At 55.4% G+C, this 25,658-nt stretch overlaps 1 protein-coding gene and 1 long non-coding RNA gene across 4 annotated transcripts in view; one reads left to right on the top strand and one right to left on the bottom strand.

Annotated features, from left to right (window-relative positions):
• OTOF (otoferlin) overlaps window positions 1-25,658 on the top strand; it is a 90,246-nt gene that overhangs the window by 47,916 nt on the left and 16,672 nt on the right. Inside the window, 20 exon segments of the mRNA XM_045549210.1 lie at window positions 5,133-5,206; window positions 6,407-6,533; window positions 7,014-7,068; window positions 10,529-10,660; window positions 15,137-15,199; window positions 15,588-15,672; window positions 17,882-18,041; window positions 18,827-19,013; window positions 19,251-19,437; window positions 21,356-21,579; window positions 22,039-22,147; window positions 22,576-22,756; window positions 22,850-22,970; window positions 23,828-23,928; window positions 24,042-24,132; window positions 24,274-24,390; window positions 24,514-24,666; window positions 24,936-25,100; window positions 25,102-25,126; window positions 25,233-25,357. Coding sequence (XP_045405166.1) covers window positions 5,133-5,206; window positions 6,407-6,533; window positions 7,014-7,068; window positions 10,529-10,660; window positions 15,137-15,199; window positions 15,588-15,672; window positions 17,882-18,041; window positions 18,827-19,013; window positions 19,251-19,437; window positions 21,356-21,579; window positions 22,039-22,147; window positions 22,576-22,756; window positions 22,850-22,970; window positions 23,828-23,928; window positions 24,042-24,132; window positions 24,274-24,390; window positions 24,514-24,666; window positions 24,936-25,100; window positions 25,102-25,126; window positions 25,233-25,357 — 2,482 coding nt within the window.
• On the bottom strand, window positions 16,268-19,935 carry LOC123636696. Of its 3 annotated transcripts, none has more exons than XR_006734640.1 (4): window positions 19,535-19,935; window positions 19,232-19,406; window positions 18,894-19,087; window positions 16,268-18,426 (listed from the first exon to the last, which is right to left on the bottom strand). It is a non-coding gene; the product is annotated as an uncharacterized LOC123636696 (long non-coding RNA). The 3 variants fall into 3 exon arrangements; XR_006734641.1 differs by having other exon boundaries at window positions 19,238-19,406; XR_006734642.1 differs by having other exon boundaries at window positions 19,578-19,935.

Genomic DNA, 25,658 nt, shown 5'->3' with positions numbered 1-25,658 from the left:
CAACACCAATTTGTTATACTCCAGCAGAGGCAATGATGATGCAGTGTGGACACTGTGGTGTTGGAGGAAATGGCACCATGTGGGGTGAGCTCTGCCAGAGACCTGAAGGATAGAGGAGGTTGCCAGGTTCCCAGCAAGGGAAGAAGCATCAGGCACCAATTGTGTTGAGGCTCGGCAAGGCAGCCAGGGAGCTGCAGCCCGGAGTGAGTGGGAGAGGATGGCGGGTGCTGAGCTGGGGAGGTGCTCTTAGAGAGAGGGCTCCAGGGTTCAGATTTCTCCATAGACATGTAGATGTAAAAGGCGCTTATATGGGACAGGAACAACCTGCCTGTCCCCAGGCTCTCTGTCTGAGATGGGCGATGCTCTAAGGCCCTTCCTGATTTCCAGGTCTGCAGTCGGTCCCAGGCCAGACCCACAGGGACTAAGACTGGCTGGATCCCTTTGACTGGCCACCACTGGAGTAGCAGGTGCCTCACAGCATTGGCACACAGTAGGCCTACACAAATGCTAGCTCCCCAGCCCTGCCTCATCCTAACATCTTGCCATCTTCGATTAACGTATGAGGGAAAGCAAACCAGCATGTATTATGGTAATTTTAATGTGTAGATCAATAGGACTATTGAAAGATAGGAAAATGGAATTTCTAAGAAGAGATTAAATAAACTGAAACCCTTTAGCCTGTGGGAACAGTTTTCAGTCTCTGAAAGGATAGCGTGTGGCAAAGCTGACTAGTCTCTGTTTCTACTGTGAAGAGATAAATGGAAATAGGTTTAAGTTTCTGTAGGGGAACTTAAGACTCAACCCATGAAAGAATTCATGCACCCCTGAACAGGTGAGATCCTAGGATAGGTTTGTGGAGATGGGAAATACATTTCCATGATGCTGCTTGCTCAAGCCTTGTGAAGGGTTGGGTGCCAAGGAGAAGTGAGGAGCCAGCTTCCCTGGCGACCCTGGGGTCGGGATAAGTCCCTGTGGTTCTCCCTAGCCTCCTGGTACAACACGAGCACATGTGCAAATGGGCCACTTTGGAGACAGGGTGGTTCTGTCCTGCTACTTATGGGAAGCTAATGGAAACTAATGCACTTTCAAAGACACCTGTAAAGACTGCAATTATGAAATCCCCTGTACCTGGGGCGTGGAAAATAAAAGAAATAAGCCTATCAAGGGGCATTTGGAGTACATAGCCCTAAGTCTTGGAAATCTGGCTGTTTGAGCAATGCAAAGAGGGACCACAGACCCCATTTCTCGTAGATAGGAGTTTTTATCCTGATTACCTGAGGCCTGAGCTAATGAGCCTAGACGGTTCTGACTGAAGCCAATGGTCCGGCAGAAGCCTCAGACAATGAGTCTGCAGTTCATTTACAGTCATTACAGTCTAAGTCCCAACTTTCAGAATAATACATAGACCTGAATTAATGAAACACTTGGGTCACTAAATTTAATTTGGTGAATGTTCCCAAGTCATTATAAATACCAGGCTCTTCACTAGGACCCTGTGTGTCTCACACAACCAAAGCAGCCTGCTTCCAAATCTGAGCCAAGAAATGAACAGAGAAATTGTCAGATCCGTAAATGAAAAAAAAAAGAGTTTACAGTGAGTGAACTAATTTTAACAGCTTTTCCCTAGAAAGAAATCCCAGTCTAGATTGTAGGTGTACATCATTCTGCAGGAAACCCAAATGTGACTGAATCCTCGGCGTTTCCCAGGAGGCGGCCTCCCCTGGGTCCCGCTTCCCGTTTAATAAGCTGGTGAATCAGGAGCCACTGTTTGTGAAGTGCTTTCACCAGGCAGAGCACTGGCTGGTTTGCTTTGTCTGTTTCTCACCATATCCTATTTTTAGTAACTGTAGAACCCAACTAGACCAAAAGCAGAATTTTCTTGTGAGGAAAAAAAAGCCAGGACAACAGAAACCTAATCAACAAATTATATATTTTTTGAAATCTAAGTCTTTAATACAAGTGGATAATCTTCAAAATTACCTGATTAAGTTAACATTTATTTCAAAAATCTCCTTTACCTTTGCCAAGAGACATCGTGCTTTCTGGGAACTGGAGCTGCAATCGGGAAGAAAGAGCTCTTTCTATAGGGTCACTGGTCAGAAAATCACAAAGGGCAGTGTCACTACAAAGGGCGGTGGTAGCGATGAGTCGAAGAGCAAGTCTAGGAGAACAAACAGGCACAGACAGAGCCTATGGTCAGAATTCCGGACATTACATCCTTCACTACACATCTCTGCATTTTTCATAAAGGGACAAACATCATTTCAAGATCTTCCCAGGCACATAGGAGTATACCAGTGAGCCTGTCCACTTCAGATGGTTAAAGTTATGTGGGGTTGGAAGAGAGGGATTTCTCCTTTGAATTGCTTTAGGGTATGGTAGAGATGGTTGGATAAGTATAGTTTTTTTTTTTAAGTCTCAATCTTTACCTCCAAATATGCTTGTTTTAAGGAACAAAGTGACTTTCAAATCCGAGGGCCATAACTGCCCAAGGGATGCCTCAAGTCCTTTTCCACTTGGGTGGGTCCATGGGATGAGCATCTGAAAGCCACAATTTCCTGCTACTGAGCACTCCCTTTGGGCCACAGGCAGCAGGGCCAGATCCCTTCCCAGGACTCTGGGCAGCTGGCTTCTCCAGGCAGGGCCTGCCTCTGCCCTGCCGCCTCAGAGCACTTCCCCTGGGGGGCTCTGTGTCTGCAGCAGGCTGCAATGGTGATGGCATTGTATAGGTCACACACGGGGTGGAGCTGGGGACCCTAAGAATAGCACAGCCCAGGAATAGAAGAAAAGTGATGATACAAAGTCAAATCCTGAGCCCTGCAGGAGACTCCTGGGTAATTCAGGAGAGAAATAGTGGGGCAGTGGGGTGAGGCAGAAAGGAACCCCAAGCACTGAGACAGGAAGGGACCCATGGGGAGACATGGACTGGACTGAGGGCCCACAGTAGCCACAGCTCCTAAGGCTGGGCCTGTGGCAGGGGTCAGAGGACTGAAGCCAGGACCCCCACGCTTGGGGCCACCAGGCGGGAGGAAATCCCACCAGATGCTGCAGTGTGAGCCAGCCAGGATGGTCCCTTCCCCACCACACACGATTGCTTCTGTGGGGTCCACTGATGTGTTCAATGTTATGTCACCAGCAATTTAACATTTATAGCAGTCTCTTCCCAAATGTGTTGATGCATACGTTATTGTTGAACAAGCCGCTTCTCTGTAAACATGGGCGTGGTCTGTGGGGCTCTTCAGAGATGACAGCGATCTGCAAACAGCCAGGACAGGGACCATACCTGTACCTATGAGTGCAGTCCCTGGAGCCTTTCTGCTAAAGTCCAAAGGGTCAGGATGGGGTTCAGACTTTCAGAGAAGTGCAGTCCCACAGCATCGAGGCAAAGGAGCTGGGATGGGGTGGAAATACTGCTGGGCTAGGGCACAGCAGTTTTTATGCTTCAATCTCATTTCTGCCACTTACCTGTGACATTGTGATTACTTTCACCTCTCCGAGCCTCAGTTTTTCATTGGTTGAATGAGAAGAAGCGTGTGTCCCTCACAGGATTGCTAGGAAGACGGAATGAGCAGACATCTGGAAAAGCCTTTAGCCCTATGTAGTCTCTTTTTGGTCATTTTATATATATATGTTTTATATGCATTTATATATATGTAACTTATCTCCCCTTATTAGAAGGGGAGGAGCTTTTAAAAATAATTCCAAAGGCATTAAGCTTGATTTTTTTGGAGCTCCTTTCTTTACCTTTCTTCCCATTGTTACATTCCAGACAAGGCACTATTGGAGGGTGCAGACACATCAGCCTTCTCTCTCCCCTTTTTAGGAACTCGTGAGCATGCTAGTGTGCCCTAGGCTGTGAGTTGGTGCCACGTGAACGGGGTGGCTCTTGACTGCTGCCTCACTGGGATACAGACAGGGCTTGTCCTGCAGACGAACAGTAAAGAAAAGGCCTGGGGTTGGGATAGGGCCAGGTTTGGGGGATGAGATGGGCTCCCCAAGCCTGAGTAGAGGGGCTTGAGGTTTCTAGGTCATCTCCACCAGGACAGAAAGGTTTTCCCCAACCTCTCATTACCCAGCATAGAGAACAAGGATCTGGGGGCCTTAGAAATCGTGGTCAGGCCTCCACAGGGGGATGCATGACCTTAAGAGAGCGGGCTCTGCTGGGAGCTCAGGGTTGGGGCCTGAGCCTGGCCCCACCTGGTCCCACAGGATGACAGGGTGGGCCCGCACCCAGGAGGAGGGAGAACGGGAAGTGGAGGGAGTCAGGTATCCGCTTATGCAATATGGATGGGGTAATGGAATACTGCACTTCACCCCCGCCCATCCTACTCCTGGTCCCTCCTGGAGCCACGGACCACGGGCTCAGCTGCAGGGACATCGTTGCCCTTTTCCCTCAGCCCCGCTGACTGCAAGGCCCTTCACCTGGGGGGCACAGACCACACCAAGCCAGAGGAAGAGGTAGGAACTGTAGATTCTGCTGTAAGTTCCTGGGGTTGGAGGAAAGAGGGCTTCTGCAGTAACAGGGGACCAGCAGAAGGGGCAAAAGCCAGGACCAAAGAGAGACAGGAAAGGGCCGCGTCCCTGCTTTTCACTGGGGGCCAAGGAGAGGCTGGAGAAAGACCAGGCAGGCCGTGGGCACCAGGGCCATGTGAGAACCGAACAGCTAGTTCCAGCCACATCTGCCACCGCCTCCTCGGCCTCTGCCCTTCTGTTCTCGCGCTCCGTCTGCGGGTCGGGTCCGAGGCTTTCTTTCCAATCAGCCGGGGTGGGGCACAGGGGCAGGGAGGATGAGCCTGGGGACACTGGCAGAGCTGGGAGCTCTGAGAACACTGGCCTGAGGGCGCTGGATCAGGCTGCAAAGCCCAAGACCCAGAGGCGCTCCGGTAAAAACAGCTCTTTCCAGCTCCAGGCCACCTTCCCCGCCGGCCGGGGAGAAAGGATGGCGAAGGACGAAGCGGAGGGGCACCTCTGCCCTAATTCCCCCCATGGCTCCGGGCGTGGGAGTCAGACTCCCAGTATATCCCGGGACCAGCAGGGAGGGCCAGGGTCTCCATCTCCCCTTCTCTTCTGTCTTTGTGTGTTTTCCTCCACGCGTCCCTCTGCCTCCGCCTCATCCTGGCGGCCGCTCGCAGAGCCGGGAGGAGCGTGTTCTCGGCCATGAAGCTCGGCAAGAACCGGCCCCACAAGGAGGAGCCCCACAGACAAGGTAGGACAGGTGCCCCGGCCCACGGTTCGCGCCCCTGGCGGCGCCCACCCCTGGGAGGATCTGGCTCTCATTGGCTGTCCCAGGAGCCAGACCCCGCCCCCGGAGTCGTGGTCCTCTAGGAACCCGGGCTCGGGCCGAGGGAGGGAAGGCGGCTCCGCGGGTCTGGGATGAGCAGGGAGCCCGCTGCCAGTGGGCCAGCTTACAAAGGCTCCTCCGGCCCTCATTGCTCCCCCGCCCTTTTCTTCACACGGAAGCCCCGAGATGTTTAATTAGAGGAGGGAATATCAAGGTTATTTGGCCGATTCCTTATTTCTGGGGTTAAACCAGAGTCCCAGGCGGCTTGCTCAGAGGCCCGGCTGATCTCTGGGGGCGCAGCCAGCTGGGGAGGAGGAAGGCAGCTGTTTCGGAGGAGGCAGGGAGGCCAGGCCGAAGACAAGGGGAGAAATGGAGCGGTTAGGGGAGCTGTGTGGGGGCCATTTCCCCATCACAGGCCCACCACGGGGGTTCCTGGCTGCCCTCCCCAGCATCCCTCGTAGGGCCCGGTGGCCCTCAGAATCTCCCCCACTCTCTTGCCCGCACGCCAGTCCCAGCTGTGCCTTTCTCCTTCTAGACTGAGAGGCCCAGACCCGCCATCCTTGGGTGGCTTTTCAGAATCGTCATTTCTTCATCCTGTTGGGTTGATACACACCAGTGCAGATTAGGCTCTGAATTCCATCAGCTGTTTTATATGGATAAGTTCCTTCCTAAGCCTCAGTTTTCCTATCTGTGACATGAGAATAATGCCCACCTTGGCAGGTCTTGACTATAAGGACTAAAATATGTGTGTAAAGTTCCTGGCATTGTGCCTGGCACAGAGTAGCCACCCAATACATGGTAGCTATTGTCGTGAGAGGAGCATAAGTATGGATTCTTTATTCTCTACCTTCCTTCACAAAGGATGTTCAGTGCTTAAGGAAGTAGACACAGTAAAAGAGCATTCAATTAAAATAAATACGCACGACCGGGCATAAGGTCAATTAAAATCAAAGGTCAAGATTAGGTAGAAAACACTGCAGATACAGAGGCCACAACATTCTGAGCAGATGTAACTAAGTAAACCTTGAATTTGACTCTCAGTTTTCTGGATGCCAGAGTCAAAGGGGAAACCCAGTCACTATCCCACTCGGTCAGCCCAGATAACCAGCCTTTCATCTTCCCCAGATGAACCAGCGGTGCTGGAGATGGAGGACCTGGACCACCTGGCCATTCGACTAGGGGACGGGCTGGATCCCGACTCGGTGTCTCTGGCCTCAGTCACAGCTCTCACCACCAATGTCTCCAACAAGCGGTGAGCGGGTAGCAACCCTGCATCCCCAGTTGCCCCACCGTGTCAGGCAGGACCCAGCCTGCCGTGCTTAGAATTTGAGTGGAAAACAATCAGGACCCATGAACAGCTTCTTCCTAACTCTGCCCTTTTCTTCTTTTCCTTGGATGTCTCTCTCACCTCTCTCCCTGCAAAGGCAGAGTAGAGCAGCTGCAGGCCTGTCCCCAGCTCATTGAACACCTCCCAGCCTAGGGAAGCCACAGAGCTGCCCAGCCCATATTCGAACCTCTTGATCTGCCTCCCTGTTACTTCTGCCTTTGGTTAGTCCTCTCTGTTGGGGCCTCTGAGAACAACTAATCCCCATTCTGTTTGGAAGTCCTTGAGTGTTTGAAGGCCATGATTCTGTCCTTCTGCCCTTCTCCAAGGTCTGACCGCTGCCAGTGCCCTCCTCCCCCACAAGCAGTCCCAGTACACTTAGGCTTGATGGTACCTTCTCCTCCTCAGATCTAAGCCAGACATTAAGATGGAGCCATGTGCTGGGCGGCCCATGGATTACCAGGTAGGTGGGCACCTAGAGGCCTCATGCTTTTCAGTCTCTGATCCAGTGGGGGGTTCCAGATAGATGTGCATTATAAACTCTGTTGAGGCATGGATCTAGGGGTCAGAGAGAGCCACCAGCTAAATATAAGTTCCCAGAGTAAGCTTGTTCCTGGGAGACATTCCTAGAAGTATCAGTAGAGAGGTAGAAACCCAAAGAAAATCTTGAGAACTTTGCTTATGCTGTTCAAAGCCTTTCCAGGATTTTTGTCCAGCACTGGACTTCATAAAGTAGGAAGCACCTAGCAAAGCCATAGAGAGACCAAGAAGAACCACAAAAAAAAAAAAAAAAGTATTCAAACATTTAAAATGAGAGCCTTTGAAGAAAGTGTTTTTGGTATCTTTTTAAAAAATCATTTTATATTATTTTATTGCTGGAAGTAATGTCAGTCCTGGTTATCTCTGGATGGTGAGAATGTGGGTGACTTTTTCTTGGTTTTGCTTCTCTGTATTTTCTCAGATTAATGCCTAACTTTTTTGTCTGTATGTTTCTAAAACTAGAGACCAAAAGACTGAGACAGAGAGGGGTTTACCGCTATAAGATTGTGAATGTGGCCACAGTGCAGGCAGGACAGGTGATGAGGATGTCTGATGGCTGCTGGGACAGGTCCACACGGGCCTCAGCTTTGCAGGGCCAGACCTTCAATCTTTGCTCTTCTTCCAGAGTTGATCAGAGTCTGAGAGACAGAGTTGCAGTAACTCGACTTACAATGGACTGATGTATAGGCCAGAAGCACCAGTACTTATTTATAAACTGGAAGCAAGGGAGGAGGAGGCATCTGTCAGCCAGACCCTCCCCTGGGGGCTAACAAGAACCAGCTATAAATCAGAAGACTGCTGGGCATTCCTAGCATTGAGTGAGAATGGTGGCTGATCAGAGGGGAAAGAGCTTTCGGGAAACCGCACCTCACTGCCATTGTGCTTCCTGCCCTGGGGATTTCCTGTCTGGGTACCAGCACCAGGCCCCAGAATCAGACTGAGCCCCCTCTCTCAAGGTAGAGCTTTATCCTTCAGGCCCATTTCCCAGGCCCCATGCACACCACCCCTTCTATAAGGACAACCACCCCTCATCTCACTCAGGTGATGACATAAAGGACTAGATAGCACCTTTCTGTGTAAAAGATACATCTGGTCATGTTTTCTCCTTAATTCTTGCTTCAGTTAGTTTTTCTGTACACAGCGACTATCTTCCCAGGTGCTTGAAAAGTAGCCCCAGGCAGTGTTGAATGGACCTGCCCCTGTGGTTTTAAACAACTTCAAGCCACTGGGTTCCTTGGAGGTTTGAGCATCTTGATCCCTCACCTCTCTGCCAAAATCCAAACACAGAGTGTCCTGAGATTTCTGTGGGCTTCCCCAGGGAATTGGGCTCAGGGCTTTGTTTCTTTGTGTGCTGAGAACAGGAAAATTTCAATGAATAAAAGACCTCAACTCAGATACTGTGTCACTGGCCTGCCAGGTAAGGGCACATTGAAAATGGAGTTATAGTTGTTCCTGTAACTTACTTTTTAAAGATTTACTATATTCTAGGCACTGTGCTGGGGCTATGTGTGTGTTTCCATTTATATTAATGTAATTCTTACAACCACCCAAATATAGGGTTACTGCATTTTACAGGTAAGAAATTGAGGCCCAAGGAAGTTAAGGAGCTTGCCCCAGGTCACAGTTAGTCACGGCTAGAGCCAGGGTTCAAACCCAAGGGATCAGAGCAACTGATTTCTCTATAATCAAGCCTTCTGGACAGTTCCTCCCTTATGGTCCCTGGTTCATCTTTTGCTTACTACTTACAGCTTGTTTTCAAAGGTTTTCAAACTGCTTCCTGCCAGCAACTTTTATTAACTGGGCCTTCAGAATATTTAATACATTGATGGACACAGCAGATGATAATTTTAGTGCTTATTATTTTTTTAGGAAATGGGAATAAAATTCTCTCAAGTGAAATCATATTTATAAGTTGCATCAAAGTACAGCAAATAAATACCAAACCTCCAGGGCGGGAGGCCTACCGAGCAAGCCTTATGGTTTCATCAGAAGAACGTACTGGGGTCAACGCTAATGCTAGCTAGGGAAAGGCTTTTTGTTAAAATCCAGGTTCGAGAGAGTCAAGTGAAATAGTCCTAAGCATCAGACACGACCCCACCTGAGAGATCAACCACTTAACTGAAGGCAGAGTCTATTTGAGAAGCCATGCATGTAGCTCACATTTTGTAGAGTTTTCTACATTGCAACACACATCATCTCGTTGAGTCGTCACACAACGTCATGGGTAGCTGGTGCCTCTGCTCATAGCTGAAAATAGTGAGGCCCAGTGAGCCTACGTGGTCATCTGTGCTGAGACCTGGCAACGTGTCAGGTCTGGGGCTCAGTGCCGAGTCCCACAACCCCGAGTCTGTGCCTCTTACTGCAATACTTTACCATAGTCACCTAATGTGCCCTGACACCTCCAAATCCAAAGCGAGAACTGATGGCTTAAAATGAGGGTTCCAGAAAAGCAGTGGTAATATCAGAAATTACTGTCTCTTTCTCTCTCTGTTTTTCTCACTTCCTCCTTACCTCTTTTTAGCTATATCTATCTATTATAGATATGTATCTTTTTAGCTTAAAATATGTAAGCCAATCATCATTTACAGAGGCTCTACAAGGGAAGGAGTTGTTTCAGTCCCACCTGTGCCTGGCCCCCGTAGGTGTCCGGTAAATAATTGTTGAGAAAATGAGCAACTGCAAAAGGGCTTCCCCAGATGGAGGTGAGATTCCGGAGAGCTCAGTGCCCCTGAAAGGGCTCAGTAGAACACACCAGAAATGCAATCACCAGGCAAGAAACGGTGGCTGGGGGCGGGGGGGGGGGGGTTGGCCAAAGCCTCACTGGCCATTCAAACAGAGAAATTAAACAAAAGGAGAAGGGGCAGGAAGGTAGAAAGGGGCCAAATTCCAGACACAAGGAAATACCAGAGCCTGCAGGCTTAAATGAGCAAGAAATTTAATGCAAGTTAATGGAGACTTAAAAGCTTAATTCCCAAGCGCACGAAAACCGTGAAGTGGGTTTGGCAGCCCTCTCTGAAACAGAGCATTGATTCGGGAGAGAACTCAGAGCAGCTGGAATCACCTCGGAGCTTTAATAATACTGATGCCTGGGCCCTGTGCCCTGTTATTGGATTGGATTCGTCTGGAGTGTGGTCTGAACATCAGGGTTTTTAAACCACCCCCAACCAGGTAATTCTAATGAACACGCCCCTCTATACATGAGGACGCCAAGGCTTACAGGGGAAAGAGCCCAGGATCCCCCAGAAGATTAGAGGCAGTGGTCAGAGTGGACCCCAGGGTATGACTCCAAGTCCAGTGCTGGCTCCTGGGGCCCTTTGGCCCTGCAGGACCAGGCTCCCAGGCTCACACAACTTTCCCCCGGCTTCCCTTTCTCCTGCCCTCAGGTCAGCATCACGGTGATCGAGGCTCGGCAGCTGGTGGGCTTGAACATGGACCCCGTGGTGTGTGTGGAGGTGGGCGACGACAAGAAGTACACGTCCATGAAGGAGTCCACTAACTGCCCCTATTACAATGAGGTCAGTGGCCCCATGGCCCTAGGTGAGAAATGGGCCTCCTGAAATGTGGCAGGAAGGTGGGCCCCAGCCCCACCCAGGCCCAACAGAGCAACTGGAAGTCAAGGGGCACAAAGGACTACCAGTAGGGGTGACATTGGCCCACCCTGTTCCAACCCCAGGACACTGACATGCGGTGCCACATCCTCTGAATCCCCAGGCTAGCACCCAGGCTGACACTGCTCTTTGAAATGAACATGTCCATGCAGCTCCCAGCAGTGCCTGTGCACGAACCCCCCACCCCTGCCCGTGAGGCTGGGTCCCCACTGTTTTCTAGGCCAGCGCCCTGCAGCAAGGCCCCCTCATTCCAGCCCTTGGTGGCAGTGGTATCATTAACAGGCATTTCCTGTGTGCCAGGCACTCCCCCAAATCCCTTGGGTGCATCACCTCTTCCCACTTTCTCAATGACCATCAGAGGTTGTTAGTATTAATTCTCTTTTACACAAGGAACACTGAAACTTCTCAGGGAGGACGTTGCCCAGCTTAAAGTGCCAGCGTGGAACTCTGAGTGCTCCTTGCCGGTCGGGCGCTGGGTGCTCCCCTCTCTGCTCAGCCGCCTTCATGTGGCCTGAACCTCTGTGCGGCTCCCCCCCGGAGCACTGGCCTTGACTTTGGGGTGTGAGAGAGGAAACCCCTGGTACCCGCTCCTGTTCTATACAACCATCTGAGGCTGTGTCAAGGGTGAAGGACCTCAGAGACCTTCTAGTTCAATCTCCCCGTCCTCCAGAGGAGGGGGCTGGGCCTCCATGTGGGGAGGAGCTTCCTGCAGTCGGAGAGAGCACTGTTCCTGGGGCAGGCCCAGCCCGTGCAGCCCCAGCCCGTGCAGCCCCCAGCCCAGAGCTCCAGCTGCCACCTCAGACGCAGCATCTTGACTCCTGGGCTCCAGGTGGGACCCTTCGTAATCCACTCTGGGGTGAGGAGTCCCGGCCTCCCTCAGATGCCTGAGCACACAGCAGACTCGCCCAGGAGCTGCTGTCCTGGGGGCCCTGGCATCCCTTCCCTGGAGGGGACATCCAGTTTGTTTTCCCCGGTGGCTCCAGGCAGTGAGGGGTGCCAGGCCGGCCCAGGCAAGGCATCTGCACCCTGTGTCCCGAGGTGGGTGAGGGCCGAGGGTGCCCCTGCGGCTTGGGCAGCTGTGGGAGCCCTCTGGCTGTGCTCCTGCAGGAAGGAAGCCCGGGCACATCTCTGCCCTTGAGCCCAGGCCTAGTCACACTCTCCTGTGTGACACAGATGGCCCTCATCTCCCAGCTGGTTCCTTGCAGGTCCCCAGGGCTGGGCACCCTGCTCGGGACCCCTCCAGCCCCGAGTGCAGTCAGGACATTCAGGACGCATCCCTGGCTGGAAAAGCCTCTGGCCTAGATAAGGGTCGATTTCCCACGACAGATATGGAGACGCGCCCCGAGGCCTGCCGTGGTCATCTGATAGTGGAGAAGCCACGTTAGGCCGACTCCAGGGCTTGCCTTGTCGTACCGGCCCGCGCCTCAGGTTTCATTCCAGTTGTTTCCTCTTTCCAAGGCACAGCGCTGCTCTCCCCACTCTCAGGAAAACTCCTGCTCACCCTGCTGTGCCCAGCTCAAATGTCCTTGCCACTGGGCAGCCTTCCTGCTCTCTCCGGGGTGATAACGTCCCTGAATCGCAGTTGGTCCTTCATGTCTCTGTCCCTCGCTGTGAATACGTGCTCAGAGCCTGGCACCTCCTTGGAGGGTTCGGTGTCACTGTGCCGAATGGATACTCGCCCCAGCGAAGAAGCAGGCATTCGCTGAGCGGCGTGTGCACCAGGCCGTGGCACGTGGGGCAACGCGGGACTGCAGGGACGAGCAAGGCGCATTTGTGCCCTGCACGGGTCCCCTTCGAGTTTCAGCCTAGAAACCATTTCCTAACCTCTGTATTTAGATCTTCTCAGACTATTCATTCCACTCATCTTTGGGCCATCCTAAATTTGTTCCAGATCCCATTTTTGTTCTTTTTCACAAACCCAAGTAGCTCTGATTTTGTTTCTGTCTGTTCCCTGTAAACTAGGGTTTGTCAAACTCAGCACTAGATATTTTGGACTGGATGTTTTTTTGGTTGTAGGATTTTAGCAACATCCCTGGCTTCTACCCACTAGATGCGGATAGCAACCCCCCTTAGTTGCAGCAACCAAAAAACTGTTTCCAAGCCTTGCCAGACATCCCCTGGGGTTAAAATCGCCCCCACTTGAGAGCACCACTCTGAGCTATCTTGCTGGATTCCTTCCAGCCCCGAGGCCAGGGCTTTCCTTTTCTTCTCTTGGTGTGCCACATTCCTTTTCAAGGAAAGATGCCCTCCTGCCTACAGATATGCAGTGCTTCTGGCTAATTCTCCGAGCTTAGTGGGAAACTTCCTTTGGCTCTGCTAAACAGCAGAGGGCAGTGGGAACAATGGCAGATTTCTAAGCTACTACAAAAGGGAAATTCGCTCAGGTAACAGGAGGACTGTGACACAGACAGCTAGGAGAGCTCAGCATTCTGGCCCTGGCTCAGCTAGCTCCGGCCCTGGGCTGGCACAGCGGGAGGCACCCGGCCTGATGGGCAGCCCCGCCTGGCTCCCAGCCTGCCGGTGTGGAGGGAGGTGCATGACCTCTGCCCCTCCCAGAACAACCTGGTGGTTCACTGCCCAAGCCAAGACCTGTGCGCATGTGGCCCCGCCCCGGGCACCTCAGGAACCTCGTCCTTCCTCCTGCCTGAGATCAACCTCCCCCCTCGCCTCGGATCCTGCTCTTTCTCCATCCCAAACAATCTGGCGTCGCACCATCCTGCAACACCCCAGTGTTGTCTTGTTGTTCTGGCTCCTTTGCCCTTGCCTACAAGGTGTTCTACTCCAGAATATTCTAAGTACAACCATGAAAGCCCACGTATGCACAAGGACAGGAACTAGGAATCTGTCATCCGTCCCTCTCTCTAGGCCTTTCCTCTTTCCCACATGCCACTGCAGCTACCACCTTTCCTCCCCTCCCCCACAGTCAGGCCATGTGTCCTGTCCCCACCTCCTCCCTCCCAGTCACACCGCAATCTCTGCCACTGTTTCTGCCCCAGGGCTGTGTCACTGACACTGCTGTCCTCAAGGTCACCAAGGGCCAGGCTGCTCCTACGTGCACTGTCCGCTATCGTCCACTCTCCCTTGACTGCCCGGTTCCTTCATCCTGCTTCCTGCACCTCTTCTTGGGGATGTCTCACGCCACTTTCCTGCTCCCAAAATGCTCCAGCTCTTCCTCCCCAGCCTCCTTCCTTGGCTGACAGGCTGCTGCTTCTTGGAGCCCTGTCCTGGGCCTGCGTCCTCAGCCACGCTATCCTTGTGTATCTCCTCCATCCCGGAGGCTGCAGTTACCCTCTGAGCCGATGAGCCCAAACCTAGGTCCCCACCCGCCATCCAGAGCGTCAGCCGCCAACCAGCCCCACCTGGGCCTGTGATGCCCTGCGCGGCAGTTGACATCACTGTGCACTTGCCGCATGCGCACACTTGCTGCAACTTCACAACCACACCTCACAGCCCCTGTGTGAATAGTGCCCCTGGAGAGATGTAACACATCACAGAGGGATAAACTAAGGCTCCAGGAAGGAAGTGACTGACTCAGCAGTAACTGCCAGGCATGGCTGCTTGTGAAGCCAGTTTTGCCCACAATGCTCAAGGGTGAGCCTCCGGCAGCCAGGAGCAAATTCGCTTTAGACATTTGCCCCAAGCACCGTGGCACCAGTTCTGCCTTCTCCTGCCCACAACTTCACCAGAGCAGTGGTCCTTCTGCTCATAGCACACCCAGGCCAGGGGGACGGGAGGGGACTGCAGCTGCACCAGAGGACAGTTCCTGCCCAAAGCACTACATTTACAGCTGATTAAGTGCTTTCAAAATCATAGTTAATCCTTTCTAAGATTTGCCTTACTTTACATTTTGACACCTCTGAAGTTGGGACGCATCTTCCAGGCAGCCTTGTGGTTTAACGGCACTGTCTATGTGGCCCATAAAACCACAGGATACCTTAGAGTCCACAGCATTTTAAATTCGGTGAAATACATTATAGTATCTCATCAGAGCCTCATAACAAGACCCTGAGGTGGGCGTCATTATCCCCAGAGGTTCAGAGAATGTGTCGCTCAAGGCCAGCTAGGAAGGTACAGAACTGGGACTGGAACCCAGGTCTCCCAGCTCCCCAGCTGTGGGTCCTTCTGAGCGCAGCACATGTGTGTAGACGGGTCCACCCGCTGCTCCCACGTCCTTCCCCACCTGGGGGATGAGGCCCCGCCCCACCCCCCCACCCAGGGCCAGTCAGGACCAGACAGTTGCCACAGTGTCTCCTCCAAACTCTGGGGCTCAGGGGAAATGGCCGGGGTGCAGACAGGCACTGCCAGGAGGGAGGGGCCTGGCACTGCCGCAGGCCGGAGCTGCTGCCCTTAGTGACCTCAGGCCCGGGTCCTTCCCCCCTCCAGTATTTCGTCTTCGACTTCCATGTCTCTCCTGACGTCATGTTCGACAAAATCATCAAGATCTCGGTGAGTAGGGGGCAGCCCCTGGCAGACAGGGCCCCCACCTTAAACTGCACCTTTGTGCAGACCTGAGAGGCAGCCGTCTGGCTGGACCAGGCATAAAAAGACAGCCCCTGCCTGGACTCGAGGCTGGGCGAGTGGGACACAGGCTGGATTTGGGCCCCCTCGCCCTTTTAGCCAGGTGCCTCTGTATAGTGTACAACCTAGTCACCTGTACATGGCAGCCAGCCTCGGTGAGCCACTCCCGCCCTGCCAAATGCCCTCCCGCTTCACTGTGAAGCTCAGGTCCCCAGAAAGACTGAGGTGGTGCCACCACCAGTGGGTCCCACCCCTGCCCTGCGGAAGGATTTACACCTGCCCAGCCTGACCGGTGGCTGGTGCTTCTGCCCGCAAGGTGATTCACTCCAAGAACCTGCTCCGCAGCGGCACCCTGGTGGGCTCCTTCAAAATGGATGTGGGAACCGTGTACTCCCAGCCAGGTGAGTAACTGCACGCGAGCCGGTCGGCCCTGGTGCCCGTGGCTCAGGGAGCGGTTCCCAGGCTCCGCCTGGCGAGGACACAGACGCAGTCTGGAGACTGTTGGTACACACGGCCATATGGCCTGTGGGGAAGCGGCGTGCTCGGTCTGCACACAAACACGGTGAGCAACTGTGTCCCCAGTCTGGCGGGTTCTTACTGCTGATTGGGTCAGTAACTCCACCGTCTGCTCGGTAGCAAGTGGCAGGCTGGTGAGTCCCTGCCCGTGTGCGCTCTGGTCGGGAGCGGCAGAGGACGCAGTGAGGGAGACCTGTCGCCACAGCCTGCGGAGGGGCTGTGACCAGATTCCTGCCTCCCGGGCTGGCACCGCTGAGCAGGAAAGACCCCCTTTCATCCTCAAAGGAGTCCCAGTGCCCCACTCTTACAGCTGAGGGGCCCGAGGCTCAGAGCCGGGCTTGCCCCAGCCACACGGTTCGGGGTGAAGTCAGGCTATGTGACTCCAGAGCCCCACTGAGTCACACTGTCCAGTCCCAGCGTAGTGGTCACACTCAATGCCAAATGTACTGTGGCAGTCTCTGAGGAATTTGGCCTCTAAAACCACTTTTTATTAATACAAGAGACCCAGGCTGCCTGAGGAGCAGCCGCGGGGGGCCATGGCTGACTGGCAGCTTTGTGGGTGCTTGTGGACCCACACCACATGGAGCTGGTGAGGGAACCCCAAAGGGTGGCCCAGAGGGCATGTGACCGTGGGCGAGGCAGAGGAGGGCCCTCAGCCTGCCAGATGACAGCTCACCACGTGGCCAGTTCGGGGACCACCAGGTGTCCCTAGAGTGAACCCACTGCTCAGAGCACAGTAATAACCACATCAGGCCCTTTGACAGTGACAACGTAATTTCACCCGAATTGCCACATTCAACCCTCACAAAACAGTGAGGTAGGCAGCCGCATCTCTTCCCATTTTACAGATGAGATAAATAAGGCTAAGAGAAATGAAGTATTAATAGCTTGGAGATGCTGCTAAACTTACAGGTTGAACAAATTGGTGATTTCTTGTGGTTTAACCGAGCAGACACTTGGCTAGAACATGTCATAACTGGGACTCAGACTAGGGAATCCGAGTCCGAAACCCAAGATGATACACATAAAGCCATCCCCAGACAGGCTGGCTTCTGCAAACAGACCCTAACGCACCTCGGGGAGCCCACCTTGGAGGCCAGGGCGACAGTAGAAGGTGAAAGAGGAGGGAAGGAGGGCGGGGCTGAGCCCTGGAAAGGCCAGTGCCCACACGAAACAGCAGGAAAAAGACGCACAGCCAGGCACCGGCCTGCCCCTTGCTTGTGTCTCCCGTTTACAGTAAACCTGGAGGGGCAAACCCTTCCTAAAGCGCCTCCTTCCCTGACATTTGTCCTTCCCTCCACACAGTCCTGGCTCCTGGGACACTGGAATAAGACTGCCAGTCCTTGTCTTTAGGAGGCTGTCAGTCTAAATTGGAGATACCAATACGCAGATAGTCACAGTGCACAGCAGGATGGGAGGCGTGTGTGTTACACCGAGTGCACCAAAGAGGCCAGGATCAGCTCTTCTGAGGAAGTCAGGGAAGGCTGCATGGAAGAGACACTTGAGCAAAATGAGATGCTTACCAAGTGAACAGGGAGGGGGAGTTGAGGGCGGGCAGGGGGCGGGGAGAGTGAGGATGAGGACATCCCATGCTTAAAGAACAGCAGACACAAAGGCGGTGTGAAGCTGGGGCATGAGCTCAGAGCGGTGGGAGCAGCTCCAGGAAGGGAGTGCAGGGCTGGGGTGGAGTGGGCAGAGAGAGTCAGGGAGGGCTGCATCAGGAGCCCACAGACCTGCCTTTGGTCTTCACCCCAAGGCACTGGGGAGTGGGAAGAAGGGGCCTCCACGTGGGACTGCTCTGTGGCCCCCTGTGAGGGCTGACCGGGGTGGTGAGGGTAGGAGAGGCCGCAGGCAGAGAAACCAGTCAGGAGGCTCTCGCTTCCAAGTCGCACCACTCATGCGATGTATGGCGGGGGCCTCGCCCCCACTGCCCTGCCCCAGAAAACCTCTGTCATCCCCTAGCCCAGAGCCAGACAGAGCTGTGGCCCTGGTCCCAGCTCTGGGGGCCAAGAAGGCGCCCAGCTCTGCCGTCTGCCCTGAGGGCGGGACCTGCCTGGTGGGGGCGTCCGAGCAGTGCCACCCTCCCCACTGCAGAGCACCAGTTCCATCACAAGTGGGCCATCCTCTCCGACCCCGATGACATCTCTGCGGGGCTGAAGGGCTACGTGAAGTGCGACGTCGCCGTGGTGGGCAAGGGGGACAACATCAAGACGCCCCACAAGGCCAATGAGACGGATGAGGATGACATTGAAGGGTGAGGCCCACCTACCCCTGCCCCTGGAGACCCCAGCCCAGCCCTTCCCAGCCCCAAAGGGAGCTCTTGGTGCGGACTTGCCCCAGCGCTTCCCGCCCTCTCCCTCAGCCTGGTCTCCGCCCTCTCAAGCAGCCCAGCTCTTCCGGCAAGGACTGACAGGGCAGGGGTGGGGTGGGATGGCTGAGAACTGCTGGAAGATGCTGGAAGACCAGAGTCCGGGAGCTGCTGGGTCCTGGGGACACCAGCAGGATATCACCAGGATGGCCAAGAGATTTCTTTTGGTGCCAATTCCAGTAGCTGATGGTGACTGTTGAGAAATATTCTGGGCCGTTGTCCAGACTCAGTGAGAAAATGCTGGAATCCAGTGAATCGGGTCTTCCAGAGGCTGGGGGAGAGAGAGTGGCTATTTGTGAAGTTTTTGTCTACGAAACACAGGCTATAGCACAAAGCTGCGAAAGGTTAATAATGACCCTAAGAGTGTATCCTACTTTGCAATTTACAAAGCACTCACACATTTTAGCTTCCTTGAGCCCGATCGTATTCCTGGGAGGGGGGTGTTATGAGTCCCACCTTAATGTTGAGAAAACTGCAGCTCAGCAAGATGGGGAGATCTGCCCAGGACCCCACAAGCAAGCGGGTGCCGTGGACTCGAGTGTCTGATTCTAGTCTAGGCCCCCTCAGCCATCCTTCCTGGACTGTGTCGAGACCCAGGGGCATGTAGATGCCAGGACAGGGGTTGGGGACCAGGACCCGGTCACCACGGCCCCGGCTGTATGTGCTGGCAGGAACCTGCTGCTCCCCGAGGGGGTGCCCCCGGAACGCCAGTGGGCCCGGTTCTATGTGAAAATTTACCGAGCAGAGGGCCTGCCCCGGATGAACACAAGCCTCATGGCCAATGTGAAGAAGGCTTTCATCGGTGAAAACAAGGACCTCGTGGACCCCTATGTGCAAATCTTCTTTGCCGGCCAGAAGGTACTGGGGTACAGGTGCGGGAGGCTGGAGCTGGGGTGACAGGCATCACAGGCGAAGGGTGACGGGCGTGGGGCCTGGGGGCAGGCACAAGGTGAAATCTGAGCCTCCAACTGGTGGGGCTGGGAGGCCAAGGCCAGGCTGGGAATGTGCCCCCTTGCCACCTGGCATCCTCAGACCAAGAGCTGAGGAAGGCAGTGGTTCGATACAAGCATGCTAACCCTCACTTCCTCTTGCCAGGGCAAGACTTCGGTGCAGAAGAGCAGCTACGAGCCACTGTGGAATGAGCAGGTCGTCTTCACAGACCTCTTCCCCCCACTCTGCAAACGCATGAAGGTGCAGATCCGGGACTCGGACAAGGTCAACGACGTGGCCATCGGCACCCACTTCATTGACCTGCGCAAGATTTCCAACGATGGAGACAAAGGTCAGCGGCAGGAGACGGGTGTGTTGGGGGCGGGGGTGGCCTGAAGGGAAGGAGTAGGTGAGACCCCCCTCTTCACACCACCACCATCACCCCAGACCTCAGCCTCACAGGCGCTTCAGGGCCTGGTCAGCGGCTCCCACCTCAAGGGCAAGGTGGGAGGTCAGGGCTCAGGCCTGCTCAGAGCCTGGCTGGCTGCCTGTGACAGGAGCTGTGTGACCTTTGCACCTTTTCCCCATCTGTAAAATGAAAATAATGACTATAGAATAATTTCAGTATAGACATACATGTAGCATGTATATGCTGCATATGTGTATAATTACAGTACATACACAGCACCTCACATTAGTAATCGTACCTGTCTACAGACCTGTAGGGATCCACCACCCCCTAGGATCCAGGCTGTGCTCGGTGCTGAGGATATAGAGTGAAACAAGACTCTATTCCTAGGCTGGGCCTGGTGGCTCATACCTGTAATCCTAGCACTCTGGGAGCCCGAGGCAGGAGGATCATGTGAGGTCAGGAGTTCAAGACCAGCCTGAGCAAGAGTGAGACCCAGTCTCTACTAAAAAAAAAAAAAATTAGCTGGGTGTGGTGGTGCACACCTGTAGTCTCAGCTTCTCGGGAAGCTGAGGCAGGAGGATCACTTGAGCCCTGGTGTTTGAGGTTGCTGTGAGCTATGATGATGCCATGACACTATAGCCCAGGCAACAGAGTGAGACTCTGTCTCAAAACTTACAAACAAAAAAACCAGAATCTATTCCTGGCCAGGCCTGGTGGCTCACGCCTATAATCCTAGCACACTTTGGGAGGCCGAGGCAGGAGGATTGCTTGAGGTCAGACATTCAAGACCAGCCGGAGCAAATGTGAGATCTCATCTCTACTAAAAATAGAAAAATTAGCCAGGTGTGGCGGCACAGACCTGTAGTTCTAGCTACTTGGGGGACTGAAGAAAAAAGATCCTTCAAGCCTAGGAGTGTGAGGTTGCTGTGAGCTGTGATGACACCACTGCACTCTAGCCAGGGTCACAGAGTGAGACCCTGTTTCAAAAAATAAAATAAAATAAAATAATCTATTCCTGCCCTCCAAGTGCTCATTAAGTGCTCATTAAGGAGATGGGTGTGCTACCAGAGGGTCGGACATTAGGCAGAAGACATAAAAGGACGTGTATTGTCTGATTCCACTTATTTGAAATATCCAGAATAGGCAAATCCGTAGAGACAAAAAGTAGATTATTGGTTTCCAGGGGCTGGGGGGAAGGGGAATTGGGACCACCTACTAAACAGATGCAGAGTGACTTTTCAGAGGGATGGAAACGTTCTGGCATTAGACGATGGCTGCACAGCATAGTGAATAGACTAAAAACCATTGAAACGTACACTTTAAAATGGTGAATTTTATGTCATGTGAAATATATCTCAGTTTTTAAAATGCTGTAAATGTGTTTTTTAAAATAGGCAGAACAAAAAATAAACCAAAAAAAAAAAAAAACCCCACATAAGGCAGAATTGGACCATGGTGCACCTGAGGCCCAACAAATCCCACCCAAGAGGGGAAACAGCAAGGGGGGACCTTGAGCGAGGAGGGGAGGGGTCCGCACGGGCAGGGTGGCACCGTGGTGGGAGGTGACCTGCAGAGACAGTGCAGGGCCCCAGAGCCATGCTGAGGCGCTGGGAGGAGCTGGCATCTGTTGGCAGCCCCTGCTCCGAGTACCAGGAAGCGGGGAGCCTGGTTTGCATCCACATCACACCCAGCTCAGGCCCCCCGGGGAAGAAGCAGACCCAAGAAAGTGCTCTGAGCAAGTACGAGAGGTCTGTCCCATAGGGTTGGTGCACACTTGAAGTCCTCCGTTTAGTAACTAGGAGGTAGAGGCCAGGGGCCCCAGAAAGAGACCCCTCCACCCCTCTCCCCGCCGCCGCAGGCTTCCTGCCCACGCTGGGCCCGGCCTGGGTGAACATGTATGGCTCCACGCGCAACTACACGCTGCTGGACGAGCACCAGGACCTGAACGAGGGCCTGGGAGAGGGCGTGTCCTTCCGCGCCCGTCTCCTGCTGGGCCTGGCGGTGGAGATCCTGGACACCTCCAACCCCGAGCTCACCAGCTCCACAGAGGTGCAGGTGGAGCAGGCCACGCCCATCTCGGAGGTGAGGTCCCGGGCTGCACTGTCCCCCGGGCCCGAGCTCAGCCCCTTCCCATGCGACAGCCTGAGTCCTGGGCTTTGCCAGTTGCTGCCCTGTCTGCCTCAGGGGCCAGACCCCAGGACGAGGCCTCCTCTCGGGAAGCAGAGGCCCCCACTCCGCCCCCAGCAGGTCCTCAGTCCCTGTCCACCGCCTGCCTGCACTCTGCCCGGAGGGCTCACGATGGCGCCTCCTCTGCCCCTCCTCCCAGCCATGGCTGTCCCTGTGGTGTCCAGAGCCAGCCCTTCGTCCGGGGACATCCAGGCTGGACGCCTTAGGGGTCTGGGCTGCCTGGCTCCAGGGCAGGGTAGGATGCCCTGGCCATCAGCCCAAGGGGCCTGCCTGTGCGGAGGAGGCCTGGCCCAGGCCCACTGTCCCCTCCGTCCCCACCGAAACTTAGGGATGGTTTGAACTGCCTCCCGACAGAGCTGTGCAGGGAAAACGGAAGAATTCTTTCTCTTTGGAGCCTTCCTGGAGGCCTCAATGATTGACCGGAAAAATGGAGACAAGCCAATCACTTTTGAGGTCACCATAGGTGAGAGCTGGGCCCACAGTGGGTCTGCACCCACGCCCCCGGGGTGCCGGAAAGGACGCCCACCCTTGTGTGTGCGCAGGGCCTACACCGCCCCACAGAGCGGCCGACCCTTAGCTCCACCTACAGGCCCAGGCTCGGCTGGGACCTGGGGAGGAAGGAAGGGGGTGGCCCTTGGGCTGGAGAGGAGAGAGTGGGAATACAGACCTTGGCCAGGCTGGGCCTTGCGCTCAGATGTCACGAGGGCTTCTGGAGGGCTTTCTGGGGACTGAGGCCACGGGGACCTTTCTTGGCCAGTGTTCCGTTGTGTGAGCCCCAAGCCCTGACTTTCCCTCTCCCCTCCCCCAAACCCAAGGTAACACCTGGATTGGACGGTGGGCGGGGCCCGGTGGGGAGGGACTCTATGCCCTCTGCGCCCCTCCTGCCTGCAGGCAACTATGGGAACGAAGTGGATGGACTGTCACGACCCCAGCGGCCACGGCCACGGAAGGAGCCTGGAGACGAGGAGGAAGTAGACCTGATTCAGAACTCCAGCGACGACGAGGCTGGTGACGGCGGGGACCTGGCCTCAGTCTCCTCCACTCCACCCATGCGGCCCCAGGTCACGGACAGGTGGGTGCTGCCTCCTGCCTCCCGTCCCCCTGTGGCCGGCGCTCCCACCTCCCTGGGCCCCCAGAATCAACCTCCCACCTCCGCCCACCCCAGGAACTACTTCCATCTGCCCTACCTGGAGCGCAAGCCCTGCATCTACATCAAGAGCTGGTGGCCAGACCAGCGCCGCCGCCTCTACAACGCCAACATCATGGACCACATCGCTGACAAGCTGGTCAGGGCCGGGCTGGGGGGCCGGAGGAGGTGGAGGGTTCTGGGTGACAAGGTGCTCCTGGAGGGCCTCGCCTGCAACGCTCAAGGTCCCTCAGCACAGGGGCTCGCCATGGGGCGGGGGCTGCAGGGAAGGCCCCAGCAGGACCTCTGTTCCCATCCCAGCCCCAGGTCCCAGGATTCTAGGCAGATGCACAAGCAGGAGTCACTGCGGCTTCCAGAGAACCTGGGGCAGGAGTGCCAGGTTCCCTAATTCTTCCGGAAATCTTAAAAGCAAGGCTAATGTGAGGTGTTCTCCCAGCCTTTTACCAGTGTCTTCCATCTTGTGACTGTAGCCACAATTAAAGCCTGTAGCCTTTACCAGTGTGACCTGGGCCTGCAGCCACCTGCCAGGCTTCCCCCTGAGAGTTAGGGGACTGGCTGCCCCGTGTCTGGGCCTCCCAAGGATCTCAAAGCCGAAGCCGCGCCCCTCCCCAGGCCTCTGCTCCCACCCCCTGCCCAGGTCCCAGTGGAATCTGAGGATCCTGGCCCTCCAGTCTTGGGGTTTCCTGGGAGCAGCTGACCACACCCCCTTCTCTGAGCCCTGAGTTCTGTCCACCCCTGTGAGTCCCCCAGGGCCAGACTCACAGCCCAGAGGCGGCTTCTTCAGGAACTGAAGACCCCACGAACGCCAAGGTCGCCAGGTTCTGCAAACAGAACCTGGGAAGCTGGCAGCTTCCTCAGGAGGGACAGATGCTCAGGGATGGCCCTAGTGAGAGACCCCAGGTCACAAGGTCCCTCATTCCCCCGATGAGTGGGGAGGACACATTTGGGGAGGCGGAGGGGGCTGCAGCTCAGCGTCACCCCATTCTGGGTTCACAGGAGGAAGGCCTGAACGACGTGCAGGAGATGATCAAGACGGAGAAGTCCTACCCTGAGCGTCGCCTGCGGGGTGTTCTGGAGGAGCTCAGCTGTGGCTGCTAGTGAGGAGGGAGGGGTGGGGGTGTGGCAGGGTGGGACTGCACAAAGGGGACCCCCTGGGGCTGGGCAGAGGAGGAGGAATCCATAGGCTCAACCCTGGCTCCCCCCACCCCAGCCGCTTCCTCTCCCTCGCGGACAAGGACCAGAGCCACTCATCCCGCACCAGGCTGGACCGGGAGCGCCTCAAGTGCTGCATGAGGGAGCTGGTGAGGATGCGGCTGGACTGCAGGGGGCGAGGGAGGTGCAGGTGAAAAGGGGACATCTGTCTCTGAGGTCACAGCTGCTGCTGTCCTGGCCCGAGCTGCCCCCTGAGTAGCTGAGCTCCGCTGGCGTCCCCTCCCACGCAGGAGAGCATGGGGCACCAGGCGAGGACCCTGCGGGCCCAGGTGAAGCGGCACACCGTGCGGGACAAGCTGAGGCTGTGCCAGAACTTCCTGCAGAAGCTGCGCTTCCTGGCGGACGAGGTGTGTCGCCCAGGGGAGGGGCTTCTCCTCATCTGGGCCTGGCCCCCGGAGTCATTCGGGAGCAGGGGACCCAGCCAAGAGGCCGGACATCCCTTACCCGCTGCCCCTCCGCCTCCACCGCAGCCCCAGCACAGCATCCCCGACGTCTTCATCTGGATGATGAGCAACAACAAGCGCATCGCCTACGCGCGGGTGCCCTCCAAGGACCTGCTCTTCTCCATCGTGGACGAGGAGATGGGCAAGGACTGCGCCAAGGTCAAGACGCTCTTCCTCAAGGTGCCAAAGCAGGGAGACGGGTGGGGGCCTGGATTCTTTCAATGGGTCAGTCTCCCCTTGAAGGGAGCCACAGCCCCACCTGGGTCTGGCGGGCTGAGCCCTCAGGTAGCAGGTGCTCAGAGGAGGGGCCCCCATCTCCCTCTGTCTCCCATGCCCACCCCCTGCCAGGGTCCCACCCTCTGACCAAGGCCTCCACCAGCCCCTGACCCTTCCCCACCCATGGGTCCTGGCAGCTGTCAGGCTCCTGGTGACCCCATGCCCGTCCCCAGCTGCCGGGGAAGCGGGGCTTCGGCTCAGCGGGCTGGGCTGTGCAGGCCAAGCTGGAGTTCTACCTGTGGCTGGGCCTCAGCAAGCAGCGCAAGGACTTCCTGTGTGGCCTGCCCTGTGGCTTTGAGGAGGTCAAGGCGGCCCAGGGCCTGGGTCTGCACTCCTTCCCCCCCAGTCAGCCTGGTCTACACCAGTGAGTGAGGACTCTGCGGTCTGGGTGGGCCCCTCACTCCCACCCTCAGCCGGGAGGGGGCTGGAGGGCTGCCTGCTCCCAGAGCCTCAGGCTGCTGTCCCCACAGAGAAGCAGGCCTTCCAGCTCCGAGCCCACATGTACCAGGCCCGCAGCCTCTTTGCCGCAGACAGCAGCGGGCTCTCGGACCCCTTCGCCCGGGTCTTCTTCATCAACCAGAGCCAGTGCACGGAGGTGAGGGCCTGGGGAGGGGGCATGGCTCTGGCTTTGAGAGCCCTGGGAGGCCCAGAGACATGGGACAGCCAGTCTAACTCTCAAGGGGAAGCCTGGCAGGTGACTGCAGGCCCAGGTCACACTGGTAAAGGCTACAGCCATTAACTGTTATACTCACAAGACCGGGAAGACGTAGGCAGGGGGCGGAGAGCAAACCTCATATTAGCCTTGCTTTTAAGATTTCCAGAAGAATCAAGGAAGCTGCAGCGAGTAGGAGTGGCTCCTGCTTGTGTATCTGCCCACCCACTGCCACTTGTGGCCT

The sequence above is a fragment of the Lemur catta genome, chromosome 4 (assembly GCF_020740605.2).
Source record: "Lemur catta isolate mLemCat1 chromosome 4, mLemCat1.pri, whole genome shotgun sequence".
In the NCBI taxonomy this organism is placed as follows: domain Eukaryota; kingdom Metazoa; phylum Chordata; class Mammalia; order Primates; family Lemuridae; genus Lemur; species Lemur catta.
Note: the sequence above shows the minus strand (reverse complement) of the source record. Positions and strands in the feature narration are given on the sequence as shown.